We start from the raw sequence: 24964 nt of genomic DNA on the forward strand, positions 1-24964 counted from the left end.
TCTCAGAACCTTTTACTCTTTTATGGGTGTCATTTTTAAGACTCTCCATAGTGTCTTTTAAAAGTTATCCTCTTTGACAACTTTTTGGCAATAAGTGCCTATTGTTGCTGGATTGTCCTAGCGGCTCCCCTTTTAACGTTCTCTGGCTAACCTTGTGAGAACTACTGTTCCCAACGGTAGAAAGGATCTTTGGATCCCTTTTACATTTTATTATTTGAGACCAGCATACCCCACTTTATGGGGAGTGCTGGGGAGATACACAGTATCCCCTTTCTCATTTTAAATGTAACATTTATGTTTCAAGGACAAACTTACCTTTAATGGCTGGTGGCAGTGAACCTTTTATATATATTTCAGGCTGTTGCAAGGCTGTTTGATTGGCTGGGATGCTGCATAAAATTCTGATCCTGGAATCTGAAGAGGTAGTCAACCACTGGAACCATAACCAAAAAGGATGATGAAGGAAACGCAGCGGAGATGATTTCCAGCGACCAGAGAGCCTGCTGTAGCCCTTCCTTCCAATCGACCTGGGGATCCCGAAACGCAGGCTCTCTTGCCTCTTGCGCTGCCTCAAGCCCCTAGCAGGTCTCCCACTGCTCCAGTTACCTGTAACATGTCAGGACCGCGTCACCGGTTCTTCCTGGGGTGCTGGGCTGACTCGCATTCCTTCAGCGCTTCCTTCCCTCCAATCCCCGCTTCGTCCTAGCTGCTCTGCAGAGACTTAAGCCATATGGCTCCGGCGCAGTTGCAGGACCACACAGTCCACCACCCCAAGGTCACGCCACTGCTGGCTTCCCTCTTCCACTGTTCAGGAGCTTGGCTTCAAACGCAGTGCCTCGCTGATTGTTCCTGGATGTCCCCGCCAGTGGGTGAGTGGGGGGGAGGGGGGGGAATATCAGCTTCAAGTTCCCAGGTTCGAACTTCCCAGGCTGCTCTTCCTACTTGCCAGGCCTTACTTGCTCTTTTTTTTCCCCCTGTGGCTGGATCCTCCCCAGCATAAAGTCGGTCATTCTTTCCTGTTGGTGAAATAATTTGAATGTCTCCTTGGGGCTTACTCTTCTCAATACTATTGGAAGGCAACCTGTTATTACTCTGCAGGTTTCTTGAGCTCTTCTTAGTCTGGGTCATATTAATTTGTGAGTGAAAGATGGAGACATTACCATAACAGATAGTAGTCGCATCATGGATTTCTGAGCTGGACTTGGTCCCAAGGGAAAGGGATTATGGAGTTCCTTCATGGAACAATAATTCTTATCCCCACAGGGGGAGTCTCTCCCTGTGAGGTTCCACTTCCCACCACCCCTAGGTGGACTTTTGAGTAGCGGCCTCACCTCCCTAGCCTCAAAGGGAAGGTTTCACCCTGGGGAGACGTGACAAGTTACGTACCTGTAACTATTGTTCTCCAGCATGGGCCTGGCATGAATTCACATGCTCCTGAATATTCCCCATCGCCAGGTCGGGAATCCTCTGTAATAGAAAAATGTTTCACTTTCACTTACAAACTGCATTTCTTCTCTAAACCAATCACTGTCCTCTAGGTCATACTGTCCCCAGCCAATGGCGGTCCTCTCCCTAAACCCCTCCTCTGGCAGCCAACTTCAGATTTGGTAAGCACGTGAAGTGGCAGTATGACCAAGAAGAGCAGTAGAGGGGTAGGAGGGAGGGTTTGCATGTCAATGCTGGAGAACAATAGTTACAGGTAAGTAACTTGGCCCTTGTCCAGCATGGGGTCTGGCATGGATTCACCTGCTCATGAATAACAAATGAACACAGGAGGTGGCAAGGCTCAACAGAAACAATTACTCTTACCTCTGGAACAGACTCCCCTCAAGCGAACAGGTTGCATAGCACTGCCTGGCCGACTCTGGGCTCCTCTATGGAATCCCTGTCAAAGCAGTAGAACCTCGTGAAGGTGTGCATCGACCTCCACGTAGCAGTCCTGCAGATGTCGAGCAGGGACACATCAGACAAACGCTGTCGTAGAGATCGCTCTGGTGGAGTAGGCTCTTGGGCAGCCGGGCAGCTGTCGGTTCGCCAACCGATGACAAGCATGTGTTGCAGCCGGAGAGCCACCTTGAGATGAAAGCCTTGGAGACGGCTCTCCCATGGTTCACAGGTCCAAAGTTCACGAACAGTTGAGAGGTCTACCGAAAACTCTGTGTGTCACGTAGAACTTCAGGGCACACGCAACGTCCAACGAGTGCAAGGCCCTTTCAGCCGGTGACGAAGGCTTCAGGAAAAACACAGGTAACACCGAATGCTTGTTGAGGTGGAATGCCTATGGAACCTTTGGTATGAAAGGGGTGCGTCCACAGCACCACCATCGACTCGTGAAAAGTCAGATATGGCCGTTTGCAGGATAGGGCTTGGATCTCACCAACCCTCCTGGCAGAAGTGATGGCCACAAGGTAAGCAGTCTTCCATGACACAAACTTGAGAGGGGCCTGATGCATTCGCTCGAAGATTCCCACCCCCCCAATGAGTCTCGTCAGCACCACGTTGAGTTCCCACGCCAGGGCGGGAGCCTTCACCGGCGGGTAAGATCGAAACAGTCCTTTGAGGAATTCCTTGACGAGACGAAGAGACCAAAGTGAAGATCCTCCTGGAGACCTGGTGTAGCAGGAGATAGCCGCCAGATGATATGATATATGGCATTTGTAACGCGCCTATACACAAGTGTTTCAAGGTGCGACGAGGCAGGGGGGAACAAGGGGAGACAGACAACGATCCTACTAGGCCAGGTGTCATTCAAATTGCGCAAGTGCAAAGGGTAGAGGGGAAGGGAAAAGTGCAAGGGGGAAAGGGAGAGAGGAAAGTGCAGTACAGGGTTATTAGCATACAGCATACAGGATAAATAAAAAGGGCCAGCTGGTGGCAAGTGCGAAGTAAGTGCAGACAAGTGCTGGGAAGGGTGGCTGTAGGGATACAGACACAGTCCCGTTGTGCAGGGGTTGCCATGGAGGCAGTGCAGGGGAGAGTGGCTGGGCCAAGGACCGAGAACGGTGAGTGGCCCAGTTGCAGATTCAGTGCAGTTTCAGTAGTATTTGCAGGGGAGAGGGGGACAGAAAGCGGAGGCAAAGAGGAAGGTTTTGAGGTGCTTCCGGAACCGGAGATGGTTCTCCTCAAGTTTCAGGGAGGCAGGAAGGCTGTTCCAGAGGGAGGCCCCTGCAGCGGAAGAGATCTGCCCCCAACTCGTTGTTTGGAGAAGCGGCGACCCTGAGGGAGTTGGAGGCGGATGAGCGAAGAGCTCGAGAAGGAAGATATTTAGGAAGAGAGAGTTGAAGGTATTTTGGCCCAAGGCCGCAGACGGCCTTGTGGACAATGCAGAGGGTTTTGAACTTGATCCTCGCAGTCACTGGGAGCCAGTGCAGTGATTTCAGTCCTGGAGAGATATGGTCCCTGGGCTTGAGGCCAAGGACAAGTCTCGCAGTCCTGTTCTGGATGAGTTGCAAAGGGCGGAGAGTAGAGGCGGGCAGATTTAGATAGAGGCTGTTACAGTAGTCCAGCTTCGAGAGAACCAGGGCTCTAGAGACAGTGAGCTTCTGGGGGAAGGAGAGGAAAGGAAGGATACCTCTGAGGAGGTGTAGCTGGTAGTGTGACTTCTTAGAGACGTCGGATAAGTGACGAGAGAAGGAGAGTGTGGAGTCGAAGATGACCCCAAGGTTTTTTGCCTTGCAGGTAGGAGCAGGAAGAGGGCACAGAGAGGCCGGCCAGAGAGCTGCAGGGAAGGAGGGAGTGGGTGTGCCGATGAGTAGAATCGCAGTCTTACTGGCATTAAGGCAGAGGTCGTTGGCGGCACACCATTCCTGGATAGCAGAAAGACAGTCAGAGATGAGGGAAGGAGAAGGAGGCCGAGGGTAGCCTGAAAATGAGCTGGGTATCATCCGCATGGCACTGAAAGTTGGAGCAGAGAGCGGCGATGCGGTGGGCGAGAAGTGCCGGATACTGGTTGAACAGCCAGGGATAGAGGTTAGATCCCTGGGGGACACCACAGGTAGAGAAAAAGATGTCAGAGAGGAAAGACCCCAGTTGGACCTGGGAGGGTCGACTGGAGAGGAAAGAGGTCAGCCACGCCAGAGCCTGACCAGTGATACCCATGTTATCACGGAGACGGTTGAGCAAGATGGTATGGTTGACAGTATCAAAGGCAGAAGAGAGATCAAGCAAAATGAGAACACATGGAATGTTAGAGTCAAGGTTCGAGAGCAGGTCCTCACGGATGTTCAGGAGAGCAGTTTCCGTGCTTCTGGCAGCTCTGAAGGCAGACTGATGGTCATGAAGACTACCAAAAGATTCAGCATGGAGATTAAACTGGGAGATGGCCAGTTTCTCCAGGAGCTTGCCCAGGAAGGGAGGGATAGAGATTGGGCGATAGTTAGCTGGGCAGGAAGGGTCGGAAGAGGGTTTCTTAAGAAGGAGGTGCACAAGGGAGTGTTTGAGAGGGGATGGGAAGACTCCAGAGGCGAAGGAGTGATTGCAGAAGTCAGCAAGGGTAGGAGCCAAGGAGTCGATGTGGTCCTTGATAGTCTTGGAGGAACAGGGGTGGACCTGTTTTGACGAGACTTTCATAGATCGGACTTGTCTTGAAACCTCGTCAGTAGAAAAAAGGGGAAAGGCAGAGAAGGTGAGAGGAGGGGTGGCTGCAGAAGGGCCAGAGGAAGGGCAGAGAATAGAGGGGGGGAGGTGATAGGAGGAGAGTGAGGACAGGATGTCCTGAGTTTTTTAAATGAAGTGAGAGGCCAGTGCCATGCAGAGGGCCTGGGAGGGGACAGGAGAGGTAGAGACTGCAGCAGGGTTGGCCAGCTCCTTGCAGATTTTAAAGAGTTCAGCCGAATTGTTAGATGCCGCAGAGATGCGGGCTTGGATAAGGACTCTCTTCTTGGTGAGAACGGAGAGCCGGTATTGCCTTTGGAGCAGGCGACAGGCCAGTTTGTCAGAGGATGAACATGAAGCACGCCATTTCCTCTCTGCCACCCTGCACTTGCGTTTGAGGGTGACGAGATCAGAGTTATACCAGGAGTTACATTTGGCTTTGGGCTTCAGACGGATTCTCATGACAGGGGCAAGGATATCAAGAGTATCAGATATAGCAGAGTGGAGAGGGCTGTGAAGGGGGAGGAGGGGGCGAGAAGGTGGCAGCGAAAGCCTCAACTGACACGCGCTTCATGGGTCGGATGACCGAGAAGGAAGGTGGCAGTGATGGGGGTGGCTTTGCCTGTGGGGTAGGGAGGCTAAGGTGGGAGGAGAGGAGAAAGTGATCACTCCAGGAGAGAGGAGTGGAGAGAGGGAAAGAGAGGGGAAAGTCAGAGGAGATCAGGGCATCAAGAGTGTGCCCTGCAGAATGAGTCGGCCCAGACGGGAGAATAGAGAGTGAGAGTGAGTCGCAGAGGTCGCGAAAGAGTCCAGAGGGGGGACAGGAGGCATCCAGGTGGATGTTGAAGTCTCCAAGAAAGAGGAGTTGAGCGGTTGAGGACAGGAGTGAGGAGGAGAGGTCCGCCCACTCGGAGAGGAAGGAGGAAATTTGACCAGGTGGGCAATAGATAATAGCCACAGTAAGGGAATGGCTAGGAGAGAGAGAGTCGGCAGACAGGACATTCAAAAGAGGAGTAGGTCTGCGTGGGAGTAACAGTGGCAGGAATCCACTCAGGGAAGATAAGGGCCACACCCCCCCAGCACGGTTGGGCCTGGGCACGGAGAGGATCTTGTAACCGTCAGGTAGTAGTGTGTCAAAGCTGGTGACAGAGCTGGCCGTGAACCATGTCTCAGCGAGACCGAGTACGTCAAGGTCAAGTTCCTCAAGAAGGCAGCAGGTATCAGAGGAATGTTTGACGGCAGAGCGAGAGTTAAGAGTGGCAATGTGGAGAAGGTTGCCATCTTTGAAGGACTTCTGGGGAGGGGTACAGATCAGAGGTACGCCCTGCAGAAGTGAAGAACGAGCACGAGAGGGGGTGGGGAGGGAGGGTAGAGGCAAGGTAGTCGAGGACAGAGGAGGGGGCACAGCAGGAGAGGAAAGGAAGTTGATGAGGAGCGGGAAGCGTCTATCGAAGAGGTGAAGGTTGGCCTGAGGGCCTTGGACCAAGACGGTCCCATTAGCGTAGACATTAATGATGGCCTTAGAGGAGTGGAAGGAGGCCAAGAGGACATCCCAACGGGTGCCACCATTAATGGGAGAAGAGGAGAAAGGAGAGAGCACAGAGACCATATGAAGGGTCCATAGTTCAGGTGAGGGCACGAAAAAGAGGATGTCAGTGAGAGTTTCCTTGGAGAAGGAACTAGTGTATATGTCAGCGATAGGGAGGCCTGGGTTGAAGACCAGGATGTCCTTTTTAAACTTTTTCCTACCAGATTTGGTGAGGAGAGCAGGATAGTAAATGGAGAAGCAGTTAGAAAAGATCGGTGTGATAGAGAGCACCATGGAATAGGAGGGAGTGGGTGGGGGGGAGACAGGACAAGTGCAAGCGGACAGGAAGAGAGCGGCAGCCCTAGCTTACCACAAAAATCAGAACACAGTGAACACAGTAATGCGTATCAGGTACACAGATGCACCTTTATGGAGGCGTGCGCCAGTCCGGCCTTGGCCAAGGAAAACAAGTATGGAAGAATCTGCAGGGCTGTGACCCTCAGAGGGGTTATCTTCTGCGACTGGCACCACATAGCGAAACGCTTCCACTTGTGACCATAGCACTTCTAAGTCGACGATGCTCTGGCATTGGCAAGGACCTCCCTGCAGTCCGCTGGCAACTCGTATCCTCCAAACTCCAGGGCTACAGAAGCCAAGCCCTCAGGTTCAGTGATCCTGGTTCTGATGCAGGATTGCGCCTCCTTAAAAGATCCTTAAAAGGACTACTGGCAGATTTACCAGAGGCGACACTGACATGCTGAGAAGGTCTGGGGCGTGGCTAAGCAGCCATGCAGTAGGGACGGGTTTCCCTCGGCTACCGATGATCCGACATGACCCATGCCTGGAAACACTGGTTCCTGCATATTTTGGATCCGGTCGGCACTCCAACTGACCGGGGAAGAGTGCAGAGACACACGTGCAGAAGCGTGAACGATCTGATGCGGGAATTGACTTATGCGGCCGTGCTGAAGATTCTGATCCTACAGGCTGCGGTGGATGCAAGATGGTGGCATGTGAGGACGCAGAGACCCGCTACGACCCAGTGGCAGCGCGATAGTACAAAGCTCAGACATGTCTGCCGGTGGGGCTGCAGCGTCCCAACTGGTGCAGGTATGGGATACGCAGAGTTGATCTGCCCCAACAAGGCAGAGAAGTGATTGTGGTGTGGCAGACGCTGTATACGCAGGCAATCGCAGCCTGGGCGGCTGAGTGAAAGAGCTCAAGATCCTACCGAGGCACGGGGTGCGCCATCAAGAACAGCAGATCAGCCGGAGGCACGAAGACATCCACCGGATGTCTAATGCTGTTGAGGGAAGGGCTGTGCTGCGACAGATCAAGCAGCTGAGCCCGATTTGCAGAGCAAGGTCCGGCAGATGCCTCCAGAAACACCCACAAGACTGCCAAGACAAAGAGGTAAATTGTGGTAAGTTTTGAGGGATAGCTGCAGCTCAGGAGACATTGAATCGTTAAAGAGGCAGCAGCGGCACTATGCCAGGGGCTGCGCAAGCTCTGAGGGACACAGAGGGGAGCGAGATACGTCGGCAGCAGCACCTAGCCCCCGCTCCAACACCTTTTCTCCTCCAGGCCCGGTGAAATACCAATCAAAATGCTGCACAAGCCGGTTACAGTTTAAATGCCTATAGAGGGACAGGATTAGGAGCCGAATCAGACCGTGGCGAGCCTGGCGGGGGGCACACACATGAAAATGAGCTGCAAGTGAGTGCATTACATGCACAATGCAATCCGACATCCTTGCAGACAAAACCTTAAGGGCAAGCTATTGTACAACAAGCATAAACATCAGGAACTGATCAACCACAGACGGCAATCACATAGTAAGCACCAGCCTAACATAAACAAACCCTGTTAAGGAATTGGGCAGCTACAACCAAAGCCGGCTATACTGAAATAGAAGGCGGTCCAGTTGTGCGCATAAACTGTGTGCCAAGCTGCGGGTCAAATGCATGCATACGTGGCCTCAGGAGAGAGTTAAAGGAGCATTGTGAGGAAGCCCATGACTGCAGTACCAAAGGTGCTCGACTGCCAACATCTGCAGGCAGGGAAGACCTCCGAAAGGAGCGAAATAACCCGAATGGGCATTCAGAAGTACACACAGTCACACAGGAGTGCGCAGAGAAGTTGTTAGCCCATCCAGGTGCGGACATATCAATTTCTACAAGCATACAACACGTAAAAGCGTGCAGGATCTCCTCTCAATGCAGGGCTCAGATGTTACCCGGTAAGGAGATACTGATAGACTCCCACCTGCAGGGAGCACCGTGAACACCACAGTGCCAAGACAGCGCCTCAAAATAATAAAGCAGCTTCCACACAGTATCGGTGAGCATCCAGAGATACAAAGACTGAGCCAGTGCGAAACTAAGCAGCAAAAAAAACAGGTCCAAACAGCCCACTCTGGACACGTTCGCTAAACCAGTAAACTCGGGCGAGAGCACTACGGCAATGGCCCCAACAACAAAAGGAATGCAAGAACAAGACAAGGGGGGCCAGCAGGTCCTGGCAGCAATAGCAGCACTGAAGATTGCATTAGAATCCAAAAAGGATGCCATTAGCACCGATGTGAACCTCCTGAGGCAAGATGTTCGGGCACTCGCTGAACGCACCGGTACACTTGAAAAGGAAGTTGCAGTAAATACGGGCAGCTTGAAGGACACCTCCAAGGAAGTAGCGATATTGCAGCAACGACTGAGGAAGGGAGAGTGAAAGATGCAGAAGGACAGGCGAGGCGCAACGACCTTAGAATCATTGGACTTCCAGAGGGAGAAGAAGGAATGAATCCTACTAATTTTGTGGAGAACATGATGCTGCAAGAAATTGTCCCAGAAATCCTTACACATAGTTTTACAGCAGAAAGAGCACACAGGTAGAGCACACAGGTCCCTGATGAGGAAACCAATGCCGGGAGCCCCGCCGCGGCCCATAATAGTCTGGATACTAAACTATAAGGACAGAGAAAAGATCCTTGAACACTTCCGGAAAGGCAGTATGATACAAAGAGCATCAATATCACAGCATATCTAGACTACACTTTGCAAGTGCAAAAACAGAGGCTGAACTTTACATCAGTTAAAAGGAGGCCGAGTGTGGCAAACCTGAAATACAAAGACATGCTGCTATACCCGGCAAGGATGAAAATCAAACAAAGGAAGAGCCATCTTCTTTGACACCCCTGAGGATGCGCACAAGTGGATGAACATGGAACATTTGCCAACGGAGAGGGACAGACATGCGGGAAGCGAAGTAGAGGCATGATGAGGAGATTCAGTGTGAGCAGTGCGGATATGGGCGGTCACTGCTCATTGACGGCAACAAGCGACCCAGCTGATAAACAAAGAATCAGGCACCAACATTTCTGTAGACTGCAGGAGCTAGCAGCGTAGACTCTGGTTAGGAGTACGCTGCAAGGAAACGTCTCTCACCTAAGATTGTTTTTTGTTCATTGGATACTAGTTGTTACGTATCCGCCTGCCGCACTCCAGACACCAGAGCAAGCAACTGGGGTGGTAGTGAGAATCAGGGATGCCTATGGAGCTGGGCAATTGTTGGGGGGTGGGAGGGGAGTTTAAGTTGGGATGGTATTAGCCTATAGGTCCACACAATACGATATGAACATCAGACTGACGGGATGTATAGCAGTCCTTATATGTGATGAGTGACTTCAAAATAGCTTCCTGGAATGTCAGGGGGCTGAATAGTTATATTAACCGTTTAAGTGCCATGGGTATTTCTCCTCAGTGCCAGGGCCTTTTTTGGCGATTTCGGTATGTGGCCATACAACAGCTTGTAACTTTTTTGTTACATGAGATATCTCGGCCAAATGGCTCCTTTTTTTCCCTACATGTAGGCGGTCGTAACGCCACCCAGGAATCCCAGGTTGCTGTAGGGGGGGTGGGAGAGAATAAGCAAAAAGGGCAAAAATGTTGGGTTTTTTCAAAAAATGCCAATAAAATGAGGTACAAAGAAGCCTGTGGTTCTTTCCTTGTAACAGCTAGGAACAAATGGTTTGCTGTGCTGAGTTCCCCGATTTCCTGGCTTTCAAGAACAGGTTGAGTGGAAATGGAAAAAAATTATTTTGATGTGGTTATCAACCGTTTTGTGAGAGGTAGGCGATTTTGGCCATTTTTGCCAATTGGACATGCATGGGCGGAATGGAAGAAAAGGGCAGGAAAGCCGAATTGGAGGACAGAAAGGCATATATTTCTGAAAAGTAGACAAAATTCCAAGTTTAGGAAGGGGTGATTTGCATAGGTCAGGCAACAACTAGGTAGGGGAAACTGCCATCGATTGGGGGAAAAGCGGGAAAATGACCGAGAAAAAAAGGTATGTGTTGGACATGGTTGGCTTGGTACGGCAATGGCTTCTATGAATTTTGAGAAAAGCAATGCTCCGTTACATTCCCCCGAATCTTGCAGTTAGGAGAGCACACATTTTTTGTAGTGTTTTACAAAACAAGCAATACCACAAGCCAAACACTGAGCCATGGTACACAGGAGTTTTACGGTCACAGCCTGACCAGACGCACTTAGCATGTGTAAATCGGGAAAACCAATGTGGTGAGGAACGGCAAGCATCCATTTTTCGAAAGAGCACAGGCAGACCTTTTCAAGGGTAGGTGACTTGTGCAGGTTACAAAAGTGTATGGTGCCTAAAGCAGCGACTAAATGTAGGTCACATTTGGGAAATGAAAGGGTTGTGAGACAAAGGGCACCAGCAAATGGGTCAAAACGTTATGAAAACCACACAAACACAACGCATGGCCTACCATCCCGCGTTTCCACAGGTGTCCCGATGAAAACGGTACCTCACATGTGTGGGTGCACCTACCTGGCTGCCAAGGGGAAAGCCTAAAACACAAATAACCCCAAGTCTGTTTTCAGACCGGAATTTGGGGCAGGACCCCCAATAGATGGTGCAGCAGGGTTTGGGCACCATGGGGGCAGATTGCCACACTAATGTGGCCATCTGCACCAAGAGAAGTTGGGTAAACCAAAAAAATCATACAAATTCATAGGCTGCTTTTTAGGGGGGGCTGAGGGGCACCCTAATTTGGCAGCGAATGATGTACTGCAACGGGGGGTGGCCCTCAACCCCCCCACCCCAAATGGAGGGCCCTACCTCATGCAACCCTCCCTGGGGTCAGATGCCCCTTCCTAGGAGCAGATATCAGCCCCCAGGGAGGGTTGCAACGTGAAACTGAAGGTAATCCAGCCCCCTGGCAGTGAGGGGGGACCTCCCCCTCACATAGCCCGGGGGTTGGATTACAGTTTTGAGCGATCCCCGCTTTGCAGGGATCGCTAAAAACACGGTGCCGAAAAGGACAAGCTATCTCGTCCTTGGCACTGCGTGTGCACTGTCAAGGACGAGATACCTCGCCCTTGGCACTTAAAGGGTTAAAGGAATGGTTTGCCCAAAAAATTTTATTTCAAAAATAGATAGGCAATATTTAAAAAAAACGATGGCTTTTTTTTCCGAAGTCCCTATGTAAACTTGTGAGCAATTCAAGCTCAAAGACAGCACATGGGGGCATCCATTTTGTGAAATGGATGCCCGCCGCTGTGCTCGCTTTGGCTTTTGCGGCACTAATGAAGGAAAAGCCAGCCAGCTGTTGTAAACAAAAGCTACCACTGGGTGGCTTTTCCTTCATTGGTGCTGTACGCGGAGGACGGGGACTGGAGACTACAGGCAGAAAAGCTACAGCTGCATCTCGGTAAGTGCTATTTTTTTTATAAAAATAAACACTAGCTGCGTTTTTTTTCCTAAGTTTTCCGGGCTGGAGGAGCCCGGAAAACTTAGAAATAAAACTGCAGCTTTAAAAACGTTGTATTTATGTTTGTGGTAGCTTTTGAAGCGACCACAAACAAATACAATTTTTCTTTCTAAGTTTCTCAGGCTCCTCCGGCTCGGAGGAGCCCGAGAAACTTAGAAAGAAAAACTGCAGCGTTTTCAAACACAATAACATTGTATTCAAAAGCGACCGCAAACATAAATACAACGTTTTTAAAGCTGCGGTTTTATTTCTAAGTTTTCCGGGCTGCTCCAGCCCGGAAAACTTAGAGAAAAAAAACACAGCTAGTGCTTATTTAAAAAAATAAATAAATAGCACTTACCGAGATGCAGTTGCAGCTTTTCTGCCTGTATAGCACTCCTGCAGGAGACATCTTAAAGGGGAGAAGCTAGCCGGCCTTGCCGGAAACTGGAGTCGCACAACCCTGGGCTCGCCATATTCTGCATACGGAAGAGGGGTCCCGATATGGGTAGCACTGTCCGTACCATTCAGGATTCTCAAGACCTTTAAAGATAAAGAGGGAAGGATGATTGGAGTACACGGATTGGTAATAAATGGAGTTCTGCATTATCAGCACTTCCGCACCAAACCACGACACAGCAGCCTACTTCCACTCATTATACCCCCATATTGGATAATACTGAGAAGGTCCAGGTACCAAGTCTGCCTCAGTAACGCCGGAGCGACAAGTACCATCCTGCATCGGCACTGTTTGAGTGTGTTGATGACTCATAGCAGAAGAGGCAACGGCGGGAACACGTATAGAAACGGGCCTTCCCACGGGCAGGAAAACGCATCCCCCAGGCTCCTCGGTTGGTGGAAACTGCTGGCAAACTTCTGGCATTTGGAGTTCGCTGCCATCACGAACAGATCGATCTGGGGCCCGCCAAACTTGATAAAGATGCAGTCCACCAGGTCCTGCGGAAGTTCCCACTCGTGGCAGGAGCGCAACTCCCTCCTGAGGGATTCAGCGATGGTGTACTTGACTCCCGCCAGGTGAAAGGGGACGAGGAACATCTCTAGTCTGCCCAGAGCCACAAGTTGTGCGCCTCTTTGAAGAGCGCTGGGGATCGAGTGCCCCCCTGCTTCCTGATTTAGAACATTGTGGTAGTGTTGTCCATGAAGATCCTCACCACTTTGCCCTTCAGAGACAGAAGGAATGACCTGAGGGCCCAGAACACTGCCCGCAACTCCATGATATTGATGCGAAGATCCCTCTCCTCCATCAGCCACAGGCCTCTGGTGTGCAGACGTCCGGTGTGGGCTCCCCGGCTTTCCAGGGAAGAGTCTATGGTGACTCCCTGGTATGGGGGGGGCTTAGAAACCCTGGCCCCTGGCGATGTTGGAGCAAACCCCCTTATCGCCCGACAGAACTCCTCGTTGAGCGGCATCTGGCCCGTGAAGCTTCCGGATACCTGTATCCAGTGAGCGTCCAGGAACAGTGGAGAGATTTTAGGGTGGAGAGATGCAGTCCCTGGGCTTGAGGCCAAGGATAAGTCTTGCAGTTCTATTCTGGATTAGTCGAAGAGGGCGATGGGAGAATAAAGGAAGATTGAGAAAGCTGTTGCAGTAGTCCAGCCTAGAGAGGACCAGAGCTCTGGAAACATTGAGTTTCTGGGTGAAGGTGGGGAAAAGGAGAATGCTTCTGAGGAGGTGCAGCTGATGGTGGGTATTCTTGTCAAGGTCCGCCATGTGAGGAGAGAAGGAGAGAGGAGTCAAAGAGGGAGGATAGCTCAAAGGCAACGTGCGCACCTTGGAAGCAAGACGACACGAAGCAACACAGGTTCGATCCCGGGTCCACGCTTAGAAATCTCTGGGTATTTAGGCACGTTAATACGCAACTAAGACAAAAAAAATAAAAACAATTACTCTAACAGTGCGGGCTGTGTGAGAGCTTTAAAAATGCTGAATAAATAAATGTCACCAAGGTTTTTTGCCTCACAAGTGGGCGAGGGGAGGGGACCCATAGAGGGCGGCCAGATGGTAGGAGGGTGCTGGGGTCCCAATGAGAAGGATCTCAGTCTTATTGGCATTAAGGTGGAGATCATTGGCAACACACCATTCTTGAATAGCAGTCAGACAGCCAGGGATGAGAGGAGGAATAGGAGGCAGTAGAGGGAAGTTTGAAGGAGAGCTGTGTGTCATCTGCAGAACACTGGAACTGAGGACAGAAGGAGGAGATCAGGTGGGCCAGAGAGGCAAGGTAGATGTTGAATAGCCATAGTGAGAGGATAGAGCCTTGAGGGACGCCACAGGTGGAGAGTGTGATAGGAAAGAGGAAAGGGCCCAGTTGAACCTGGGAAGGTCGATCGGAGAGGAATGAGGTCAACTAGTCCAGTGCCAGGCCTGTGATGCCAAGGGTGTCACAGAGCCTATTTGTCAGGGTGGCAGGATTGACCGTGTCAAAGGAAGAGGAAAGATCCAGAAGAATAAAAACAGATGGAGAGTCGGAAATCGAGATTTGAGAGCAAGTCTTCAGTGGAGCAGTTCCGTGTCTCTGGCTGCCCTGAAGCCAGACTGGTGGTCGTGGAGACAACCAAAAGATTCAGAGTGTTGAATCAGTTGGGAGATGGCCAGCTTCTCCAAGAGTTTGCCCAGGAAGGGGGTAATGGAGATAGGGCGGTAGGCAAGACCTTAGTGGGCCCTTTCAACCCCATAGCTTTCCTGTTTATCACATGCTACAATGTCGACCTAGCAAACAGAACCTAACTTACAGCTCGGCCTGACAATTGAGAAACTATCTATGATGAAAGATTTGGTGCTGTGTACACCTCCACATATAGCTCTGAAGTAGCTGCAGCGCTCAACAAATTATTATGCGAGACTTTATCAAATGTTCTTAAATAAAAGTAAGGGAAGGAAAATAACAAATCCCCCTCCTCCCTGCACACCCCATAGCAGTTAAAATGAACAGTACCTAATGGGTACTACCAATCGTTTGCCTTTGCCCCTGGAAATCGTTGGCACATCGTGATTGAGATGAACAAAGGCGCACTACCATCAGCTGGACCAAACAAACGCCAGTCAGTAAACTCCAGCTGCAGCTGCAATAAATTGTAGGACCAATGGTCCACCGATGTGAACGTTGGTGGCCCGTGCCTACCCTGAAGCCCAGCCAATATACTGCTCGCCAGCAAATGCTTTCTGGTGGTTTTCTGCAGTGGACAAACCTTCCTTGTTGAGCCACATCATCCTCTGAAGCAAAAAACAAACAAAGCAAACCATGGTGTTTCGGGTGTGGAGTGTACCTTGGTAAACAGGCAACCCATGTGCCCTTCTTGGCTCACCCAATGGTACTTTTCGTCAAGCAATCCAGGCCAACCTTTAGCAGGAGAGCGGGACAGACAAGAACAGAGTAAAGGTACTGCTTTGAATAAAAGGAAGGTTCACACAGATGGTAAAATAACTTTATATCTCAAAGGAGGCATGTTAAGGCTGTTGATGTAGGCTAGGGGTAAGTAATTTGGGTTCACAAAGTCTCAAAGAACATTCTGCGATACCTGTTAGGGTCTGATGCAAAATCAAAATTCAATTGGGGTGCCAAAGTTACAAGTCTGGCAGTTTGTATCCTAGGAGTAGCAGAGGACTTGTATTTGCTCAACTATATTCAGTGTCACACATTAAATAGTGGAATAGACAAAAGGCCTATTATTGGCAGAGCAGGATCTGGTCCCCATTCTGTTCATGTTATTTAAGGGCCATTTGTACAGATGGTACTGCTCAGGATCACTCGGTTGCCATTCTGAAGGCAATCTAAGCTGTTGGCACCTTGCAGTGAGCTATGTTTGGCAATGTCCAATTGCTAGCAGTCTATGCTTGGCTCCTCACAAGGTGAGAGGTGTATTGCAACTGTTTGCATTTCCAGTTGCATGGTAATGATTCCTTTACAGCTGAATGGGATTGTCAAGTAAGGGGAGAAGCTGTGGGGCAACCACTGAGGCTGCTGTGCCAAGAAGGACCGATGGAGCCCATGTAGAGTGCTGCAACAGGCTTGTTGAAGCAGCAGCTGTGGCACCAGGAGATGAAATCAGAAGAGGCTGATTAAGTAGGGAATGGACCCTACAGAAATAACCTTAGGGATTCTATTGGGTTGTAGCCATCCTCTTTGCTTCAGGCCTCCACAAATTGGATGCTGGTGCTTCCGGCACTTCTGGTCAGGTCTGAACAGTGATTTGTCGTCAACAGATACCGGGCAGAGAATCTCTGAAGCAGCGATTCCTCTTCGAGTAGGCATCCTCTGTGCTTTGGAACTTGGCGCGCAATTCAACAATTTAAGTATGCAGACACTAATGTTATGGGAGAGAATGTGGACTAAAAGAGTACCTCCTCTCCCAATCAGTAAATTGCAGTCTTTCAAACATTTGATGGACATCCAGTCACTGGACAACTTTCCACATTTGTGGACCTTCTCTCCCAGGCGCTGTATTTGAATGCCAGACCCATTAACAAACAGGTCACATCTGGTTTTGGTAAAGGTATGACCATACATGACAGCATCCGCATTCCATTCACTCTCTAGTAGGACCAATGCATGCCCGTGGGGCAATAAACACGATTTACACAGCAACATGGGAGAACTCTTTCCTGTAGATAGCACCAGAAAGATTACTTGGCAGGAAAACACCACCCCATGTAAAAACCTCACAGACAGTACAGGATGCCCTTTCCTGCAGCAACTGCATAACAGCTACTGCAGGGTCTCGTAGGCAGACTGGGTGCGTGGTGTAGTTTGCGCTTGCGATAGGGAGAGAAGTAACTATGGGCTGGATGCGGGAGATGAAGGGAGAGGAGTGGTGTTAAGACAGAAGTAGTACATTTTGAGGGACGGGGGGGGACTAGAAAGACATTTTGGAGCCTCTTAACATTTTGCTGCTAGCAACCCCCTTAATTGTTTGGGATCAATGACTTGTTTTGGTGGCAAAAGGGCCTTCTACTGAATCCCCCTGCCATTGCAACCATTTTCATCTTACTTAAGGTATATGGTATTGAGACGCCCCTAATGTACCTGTACAGGCAGTTTTTTTAAACATCCTTTGTTGAGGATGCTACAACCACTGCAGAGAAGACTTAACACCCGACAAGAAAGAGAAGTTAAATTTCTCTTGCTTTAGGTACGTTTATAAGAACGACAGTGCTAGGGAGAATTCTCATTTATGTGCTAATTCCCTTCAACCTTAGAGAGCGCCAGCTCTTTTGCTGAACTTTAGGACTTTTTAATTTCAATCCTGGAGAGAGAGTCCTTTTTCTCACTCTTTCATGTATTTTGATTTGGATTATGGGTTTCCTTTGTTTTGGGATTTTTTAGGTTTAACATCATATTCAAGAGTGAATTATTATCCATCGGATCAATCTCAGTAGGGTCGATATCAACCAAACCTTCACTTCACCTTAATTTCTGCTTCCACAGCTGTGACCGTAATAGAATCACCCCGTTTATTAATCGGTTTTAGGTACGTAGTAATCTTAACTTGGGCTAAAGCAAGCTCACCACTCCTATCCCGTACAGTTTCTATCACAGCTCTCGTCAATCCCTCAGAGGGGACAAACCACCATTTATCTTTTTCACTACCAATTTGGCGTTCCTCTGTAGTTTTTTTAAATAAACAGCAGGCTAATCCAGGAACCCAAGGCCCAGAAGAAGCAGCTCCACACACGCCACTCACACCCCAACAGCTGGAACTGCACTCGTGGGCACTCGATCAGGACGGGCGTGCAGGGCACGCGCACATAGGATTGTATTTGGTCTGTATGGTTTGTGGGCAGAGCCACCAAATTCAGGTTCCAAGTCTGCTATAAAGATCGGAATAAAAAGCACATACACGTGAATAATCCTCGTAGTTGTGTCCAAGTATGAATCCAATGATCAGTTCCTCACAGCATTGTTGGTAATTGCAGGATACTTGAGTGCGCTCCAAGGCTTATATTTGGTCTCTATGGTTTGTGGGCGGAGCCACCAAATTCAGGTTCACAGTCCGCTCAGTAATTGCAGGATACGTGCTGCAAAGTAACAGCAGGACAGAGCAACACCGCGGGAACAGCACTCACTAGGCACTCAGTTATACTAACAATGTTACTTTCTAGAATAGTGGAACACAAGTCAAAAAGGTAAGTAAATAACTTTGTAATACTTTTCAGAATGGCAGTAAGCAATTTACAGGTAAGTAACAACTTTGTAACACTTTTTGCTTCTATTTCAGGAATAAACAGTTGCAGCACCAACACATTGCAAGTAAGTACAGAAGCTGTATACTTTAGCAGCCCTTCCCTAATTTAGGGCATGCGTGTTTTCAGAGGCAGGAGGGGGACACTGGTGGTCCAGTAGCCAACAGTAGGCAGGTCAAGATGAAGCACCAACTGTAAGACAGTCAAGGGTTCCAGCTAAAAAGACAGTATAAGTGTTCAGGGACTCCACAGAAGGCTCCTAGATGTGTTCCAGCGTTAGGCCCTGGGCGAACAGAATGGGTGAACGCACAACTACAAGAATCACCAGTCTAGCCACACAGGAGTGACAAAAACTTTAGGTAAGTGTTACCCTTAGCAGTGAAGAAGAGTTTGTAGATGGACACCTTTATGAAGCAGCAGCATAGGACCCAGTGTCTGGATTCTTGGTTGTTGTGACGTAAAAAAAGGACACTGGATGTAACGTTGCAGCAGTAGTCGAGATGAAAGGCTCCCAGCAGAGGATTCTTCGGTGCTTCTTGCAGATTTGTGGATTTGGCACACTTTTCAAGCTACCAGATGGAGAATGGTTGCCGTCTGATTGATTCGACTCGCTATCTCCGTCCAGCAATCCGGTGGGGGACTTCAAGGAGTGGCATTTTTTTCTGGATGTCCAACAGGAGTCCACTGAAGTTTCAGCGAGATTCGTTCACAGTAAGATGTTGCACAGCACTTGGCCTCCAGGTCCCAGGGTATTGCTGGATTGCAGGCCAGGAAGGTCACAGTTTATCGTGGGAGGACTCAAAATGCATTGGTTCCACCAGTCTAAGGGTCAGAGTTGTCGTCTTCGGGACTCCTCTGTCACATGGAAGAAGGGGTCAGCACAGACAGTGGTTACACAGGCCATGTTCGGCTGATGGAATCAGCTACAGCTGTCTTCTCCTTTTTCCTCATTGGATTCAGCTCCAGTGGTCGACTTGAGCTTCCAGATCCAGGCCATTTATCAAAGAAACCAGCCAATCAGCACTCCTGCTGCATTCAAACTTTGGGGCGTGGATGTCCTTTCAGGATAGCCACTTAAGACAGACATCCTCACAGTTAGGACTAGTTCTAGGCAGGCATGCCAGAAGAAAAAGGGCTGCGAAGTTTCGGACTCCTCCCTCATTTGCTGTGTTCACAGAAACTCTGGAGCTTCGGCAGGCTGCACAAAGGTATCCCGCCGAAGACAAATCAGACCAGGAACTCCCCATCCCAGGACGGCAGAAGAAATACCAGGAAAAGCACACTAAAAATGGTGAAGAAAAGAATACAGCACCATTCTAGATAACAGGTGAACCCTCTGTGCATTACCGCAACTGGGTCGACAGCCTGCAAGTAGAAAGAATGGACATTACAAATAATCACACAAAAGCCGAAAGAACACCTCCAGTGCCACCAGCCATAAAGGTACGCTTGTCACTGTAATGGAAATGTTACAAGAGCGGTTAGAAAGGGGATACGGTGGATTCCCTCAGCACTCCACATAAGGTGGGGTGTGCTGATCTCACAATATAAAATGTAAGGGGGATAAAACTAGCTCTCTTTACCCTGGAGAACATGTGTTCTGCAAAGTATAGTAAGTAAAGGACTAACAGAAATGTTACAGAACCAGTGAGAAAGGATACTACGTGAACCCTCAGCACTCCACATAAGCTGTGTGGATCTCACAACTGGGATTATATATTCTTCTACCCTTGGAAACAGTAGCTGACACAAGAAACCCAAGAGAAAATAAAAAGGGAAGCCCAAGGAGTTCCCTAGCAACACTGCACAGAAAGTGCTGTGTGGTACAATGATAAAATGTAGGTGCCCAAAAAGATATAGGAAGGTAGGATTCCAAAAATATAAATAAAAAAGTATGCAGAGTCTCACAAATGACTAAAAGAAAGGATGAGTGGGGATAAAGTTTCCTACGTTTTGCGAACATAGAAAAATAATCCCCTAGTCCAGCAAAATGTGCTGGGGCTCTCAGATGTAAGGATTCAGCATAAATATGAAAATCTAACATAACAAGGACTACTCAAGTACTGGCAGATCTATGGACTACACAGTCCACCCAAACTATGTTGTAAAAGGGACCCACTGGCAACACCACCTCAGGTTTGGATGCTGCCACTGGAAAGCATGGAAGCCAAAACAAAGGAGAGGTCTTCCCCACACTGGAACTGTAAGAAAATGGTCCAATGCCCGTTAGGGAGAATTCTCAAAAATGTGCTAATTCCCTCTAGTTTAGACACACCCAGCAACTTTGCTGGATTTTGAGGACTTGATCTTTTTTTCTGGAGAGAGTGTGACCCTTTTTCCCCACTCTCTCATGTGTTTTACCTTTGTGTTTCCTTTGGTTATGGAGTCTAACCAACTCCATAGGCAACCTCTTTTTCATTTGTGTCACACAGCACCCTTAGTGCAGTGACACAGGGAAGCCTTCCAGGCTTTCCCAAGGTTTTACTACCTTATCTGGGATAAACTACTGTTTCCTAGAACATTTCTAGACCCAGCACAACCTATCTTCTTATAGAGCGCTGGAGGGGTTACCTAGTATCCACCGTGTCTAGCCACTCATGTAACAGTCAAATGTTACCCTTTCCTCTCAAAATGGTTGGTGCCAGTGGTCTAACAACTAACTACAATGATTTTTCCCAACCGCAAACTATTCGTAGCTCCGCTAACGTTAAATCACAGGAGCCATGTTTTACAAGACGGCGCCCAGCCATTGTTGCTAAAATGGTTCTCTGTCTTTTTTGGTTTGGTCTCTTTGTTCATTCGCCTTTGGCTGGCTTCAGAAGTGAAACCCGCCTCTGGCTCCCGAGTGTTTGGGTTAGGCAGGAAGTGTGGGAAGGGACGAAACTCCCTGTGCTTACGTCTCCTAGGAGTCCCAAATGCACTCTGTGATGATTGGCTGGCTGACTGACCAGCAAGGACAGCCACCCTGCTGGGTTAGAGGCAGCTAGGCTGGAATGAATGGGAGAGAACTGAATAAAAAGGAGAGGCTCTTGGTTTGGATGGAAGAGTCTACCACTGGACGAAGGAACCGAAGAAGAGCTTGAAGAGGACGGCTGCTGCAACTCCTGGACCATTGGTTTGCCCGGTGAAGCCCTGCTGCAGGTTCGAATCATCAAGTTTGCATCGACGGAGAAGCCCTGCAAAGGACGACTTCTCCCTTTGAGTTGGTAGGACCAATCAAATCCCAAGTAAGCCACCTGGACACCCATCTCAGAGCTGGTTGCATTTCCTCAGAGTGCTGCAGGAAACCGTGGAGTCAGTGAGAGGGACACCAGATTGTGTGCGTTACTTGTAAGCTGGCCGAAAGCATTTGGAAGATTCTCCGGACCCCCACGACGTTGGACTGATAGCGCCTGACCCCCCCCCCCCAGCTGCGTGTGGGACCTCAGAAGCAAGGACAGTCCACCTTACCAGCCATGACCAGTGTTGTTACCAGTGCGGTAGCTGAAACGCGAAACAGCCACTGAAATTTAAGTTTGCCAGTTGCAAGCTTTGACCATCCAAGTGCAGTGCAGGAGTCCCCCTAACGTCCTCCCTCTTGTCCCCACGACTGAGGCCCAGGAACAGCGAGATCTACAGGTATAGAAGTCATCAGCTGCATTTTTTTCTTTATTGTAAGGTAATGTAAAACAAGACAGAGAACTTACCTCTCACGGCGAAAGTGCGTGAAACTTTTGCAACTCGTAGGCCTAATCAGCTCGTGACCTAACATATAATTCTTTTTCTTTTATAAACTACTTCCAAGAACTTGCGCAGAAACATTTGTTTTATTTACCAGAACCGCTTTAACCTATCCAAGACTTTAGCCAATTGACTTTGGCCTAGCCTATTGAATTGAATTGACTCGTCTGCTGAACTCAAAGTATTTGCACTATCTAAGAATAATTGTAGTCGTTTATGTTCTGATAACTTTTGCCTTTTACTCCGCTTGAAAATAATTGAAGTATATTTGAGTGTTATCATATGATTGCCTCCTTCTAATTAATGTTTTATAATTGACTGATAAATTAATAAGTATTTATCCAAGAAACCTTGAGTATAAGAGTTTATTTGAACACCTGTGATTGTAAACCTTTGTGTAACATCATTCCTGCTCACATTCCCTTCTTGAGATAAACCTGGCTGCTCAACACGCTACCAAAACTGTGTAGTACAGACTTATACCAAAGGTTGGTTTGCTTACACCTGTAGTCAGAGTTGTGTGCAGTGTTCCCAGAAAAAGTCTTGCTCATCTTCAGTCACTGAAAAGTCCCAGTGAGCCTAGCAGTAGGCCTGGGAGGCTCAGGACCGAGAGGGTAAGATTTGCAAAAACAAAATCGCAGTTAACACCATAAACCAGCAGAAACCCACTTTGCAAGAGCATTTTATCGGATTCACTCCATGATCTGCCATTCCGCCAATCACTACCTGTGCTTCGTCCTCCGAGAGCGCCCCGTCACCATTTTCATCCAGTTCCAAGTGGCTTTGAAGCTCACTTACAGAAATCCTAAAATGGAAAAGAAAATAAAAAATAAAATTACAAACACTAAAAGCCCCACATGCAGGGTGCCAGATTGTAAGTTGCAAGCAGCCATACAAAGTTACCGGCCACCTCAATTCTATACAAACAGAAAGCACACCATTTCTTACTCTGAGAATATATTTTCACTAGGCATTGGCTAGAGCAAATTGTGAACGCTGCACACATTCATGATAGTTTTGGATATTTGAATGGTCGGTATATCAAACAAGCATTGGAAAAGACAGCCGTTTCTCTTTTGCAGTTCATTGCATTTTACAATCATGGACATTAATTTGTGATGGCTCTATAAAGAAGAGTCCCAGTTCAAAAAACGTGCCCACTAAAGTGCCGGTTATCATGAGGCTTACTAGGCGAGATGAGTCGCCTCTGCTGGCTGAGCATTACAAATCAGCATCGGAGGCATGAAGCTTGCAGCTTACACAGCCTGCTATGAAAGTCCATAAAATGGCTTTGATTCATGTACCATCCAGCATGCCAAAACAATGCTACAACATACCTTTAGATCCCAGGATGCAAATGTTGTACAACAGAGCAGTGTAACCCACAACAATTACAGGCCGTAAGGAAGAACTCTACTGCTCCAAAACAAGACTACAGACACACATGATATAAGATAGCATGTGAAGAAAAACACTATTGCTCGATACATTTTTTGTTGCAGGATGTGAATGTTGTGCTGTACCAAGACACAACACTAGATCGACCTATCACAGTCACTCTGTTATCATTGAGTGCTTCTTTCATCAGCCCTCCTCTATCGTCACAGTCCTTCTCCAGTGTGACAGTTGACTGTCTTGGCACAGTCTGTCTCTTTGGCCATTCTTCTGCATCACTTAATCTGCCTTTTATTCTTAAACCTGACCGGGGATTTGCGCCCTGCAAAAATATCTCCCACTCTACTCTCTCATACAAGCCCGCCTCCTCCAAAAGCAATTTCAATACAATAGCATCATACAAACACTCATAAATGTAACGGGCAGGCTACAATCCGTAAACGAAGGAAATCATACTAACGCAGGAGCAATACAAATTTACAAAACAATGTCCCTTTCTCACAGCTCTCCCTGTCTATTTTAGCAAGGGCCCTTCTTTTGCGCTACAGTGTTCCATGGAATCCTTACATTTTTTAATGTTGTTTGCCCTAAAGCGAGACCATAAATCAATCTGCAATCATGCAAGTATAAGAGTAAGAATTGTGTGCCATGGTCTCAACTGTCTTATTATCATAATCAGAGAGTCCAGCCCTACGTAACGAAAGAGAAGAACTCTGCTGAAAGGCTAATTAAGTAGAAGAGCTGTGATAAAGGAGGACAGTGACAAAATGTCCGGAACACGCTGTGCTTCCATCATAGAAACATGGTGCACGCAGCAGTTAGGAGACAGAAACCGCATTAAGGACTCAAGATTCCAGTGACACCAGCGCCATCGACTTCAGCGTGCAAAATGCAGTACGTAGCCAATCAAGCGCTGCTCCTGTGCCACACCTGTAGAAACAAGGAAGTCAAGTGGTGGAATAGCAGACATTGACGCTTCAAGGGAAATTTGTTCTAGAGAGTGGCTCACCTTATTGGTAGCACACACAGAATGGCTGGCGGCAGTGTTTTTGTTCCGAACTACCATGGTTTTCATTTACTGTGGCTGTTCGCAGCTCCGGTAACGCTAACCGCGGGAGGAATCGTTTTCAAAATGGCGCAGAGCCATCTTTGAGAAAATGGTCCCCGGTTTTTGGAAAGGTCCTTCTAGAGAGTTTCTCCGAGTGCCAAACCAGGTCTTTGTTCACCTTTGGCGGGGTTTCTGAGTGAAACCCGCCTATGGCTCCAGAGTGTCTGGGGTAGGCAGGAAGTGAGGGAGGTGCCCGAAACTCCCTGTGCTTAGTCTCCTAGGAGACCCAAATGCACTCTGTGGTGATTGGCTGACTGACTGTCCGGCAAGGACAGCCATCCTGCTGGGTGAGTGACAGCTAGGCTGGAATGAATGGGAGAGAACTGAATAAAAGGAGAGTCTTTTGGCTTGGAAGGCAGAGTCGACCACTGGACGAAGGAAGCGAAGAAGAGCTTGAAGAGGACGCCTGCTGAAACTTCTGGACCGTTGGTTTGCCCGGTGAAGCCCTGCTGCAGTGCCAACTTGCCAAGTTTGTATCGACAGAGAAGCCCCTGCAAGGATGACTTCTCCTCTTGAGTTATTGGGACCAATCAACTCCAAAGTAAGCAACCTGGACACCCATCTTGGAGATGGTTGAATTTCCACAGAGTTGCTGCTGGAAACCGTAGAGCCAGGGAGAGGAACACCAGTTTTTGTGCGTTGCTTTAAGTTG

The 24964-nt window shown here is 48.7% G+C and overlaps 1 protein-coding gene across 2 annotated transcripts in view; it reads right to left on the reverse strand.

Annotated features, from left to right (window-relative positions):
* The window catches only part of PRKCSH (PRKCSH beta subunit of glucosidase II), a 176777-nt gene that overhangs the window by 131176 nt on the left and 20637 nt on the right, over positions 1 to 24964 (reverse strand). For both annotated transcript variants that reach the window (XM_069604226.1, XM_069604227.1), the window contains exon 8: positions 22536 to 22614. In XM_069604226.1, coding sequence (XP_069460327.1) covers positions 22536 to 22614 — 79 coding nt within the window. The remainder of the gene's footprint in view (positions 1 to 22535; positions 22615 to 24964) is intronic.

This window comes from Ambystoma mexicanum, chromosome 3q (assembly GCF_040938575.1).
Source record: "Ambystoma mexicanum isolate Mex_15411 chromosome 3q, UKY_AmexF1_1, whole genome shotgun sequence".
Taxonomy (NCBI): Eukaryota; Metazoa; Chordata; class Amphibia; order Caudata; family Ambystomatidae; genus Ambystoma; species Ambystoma mexicanum.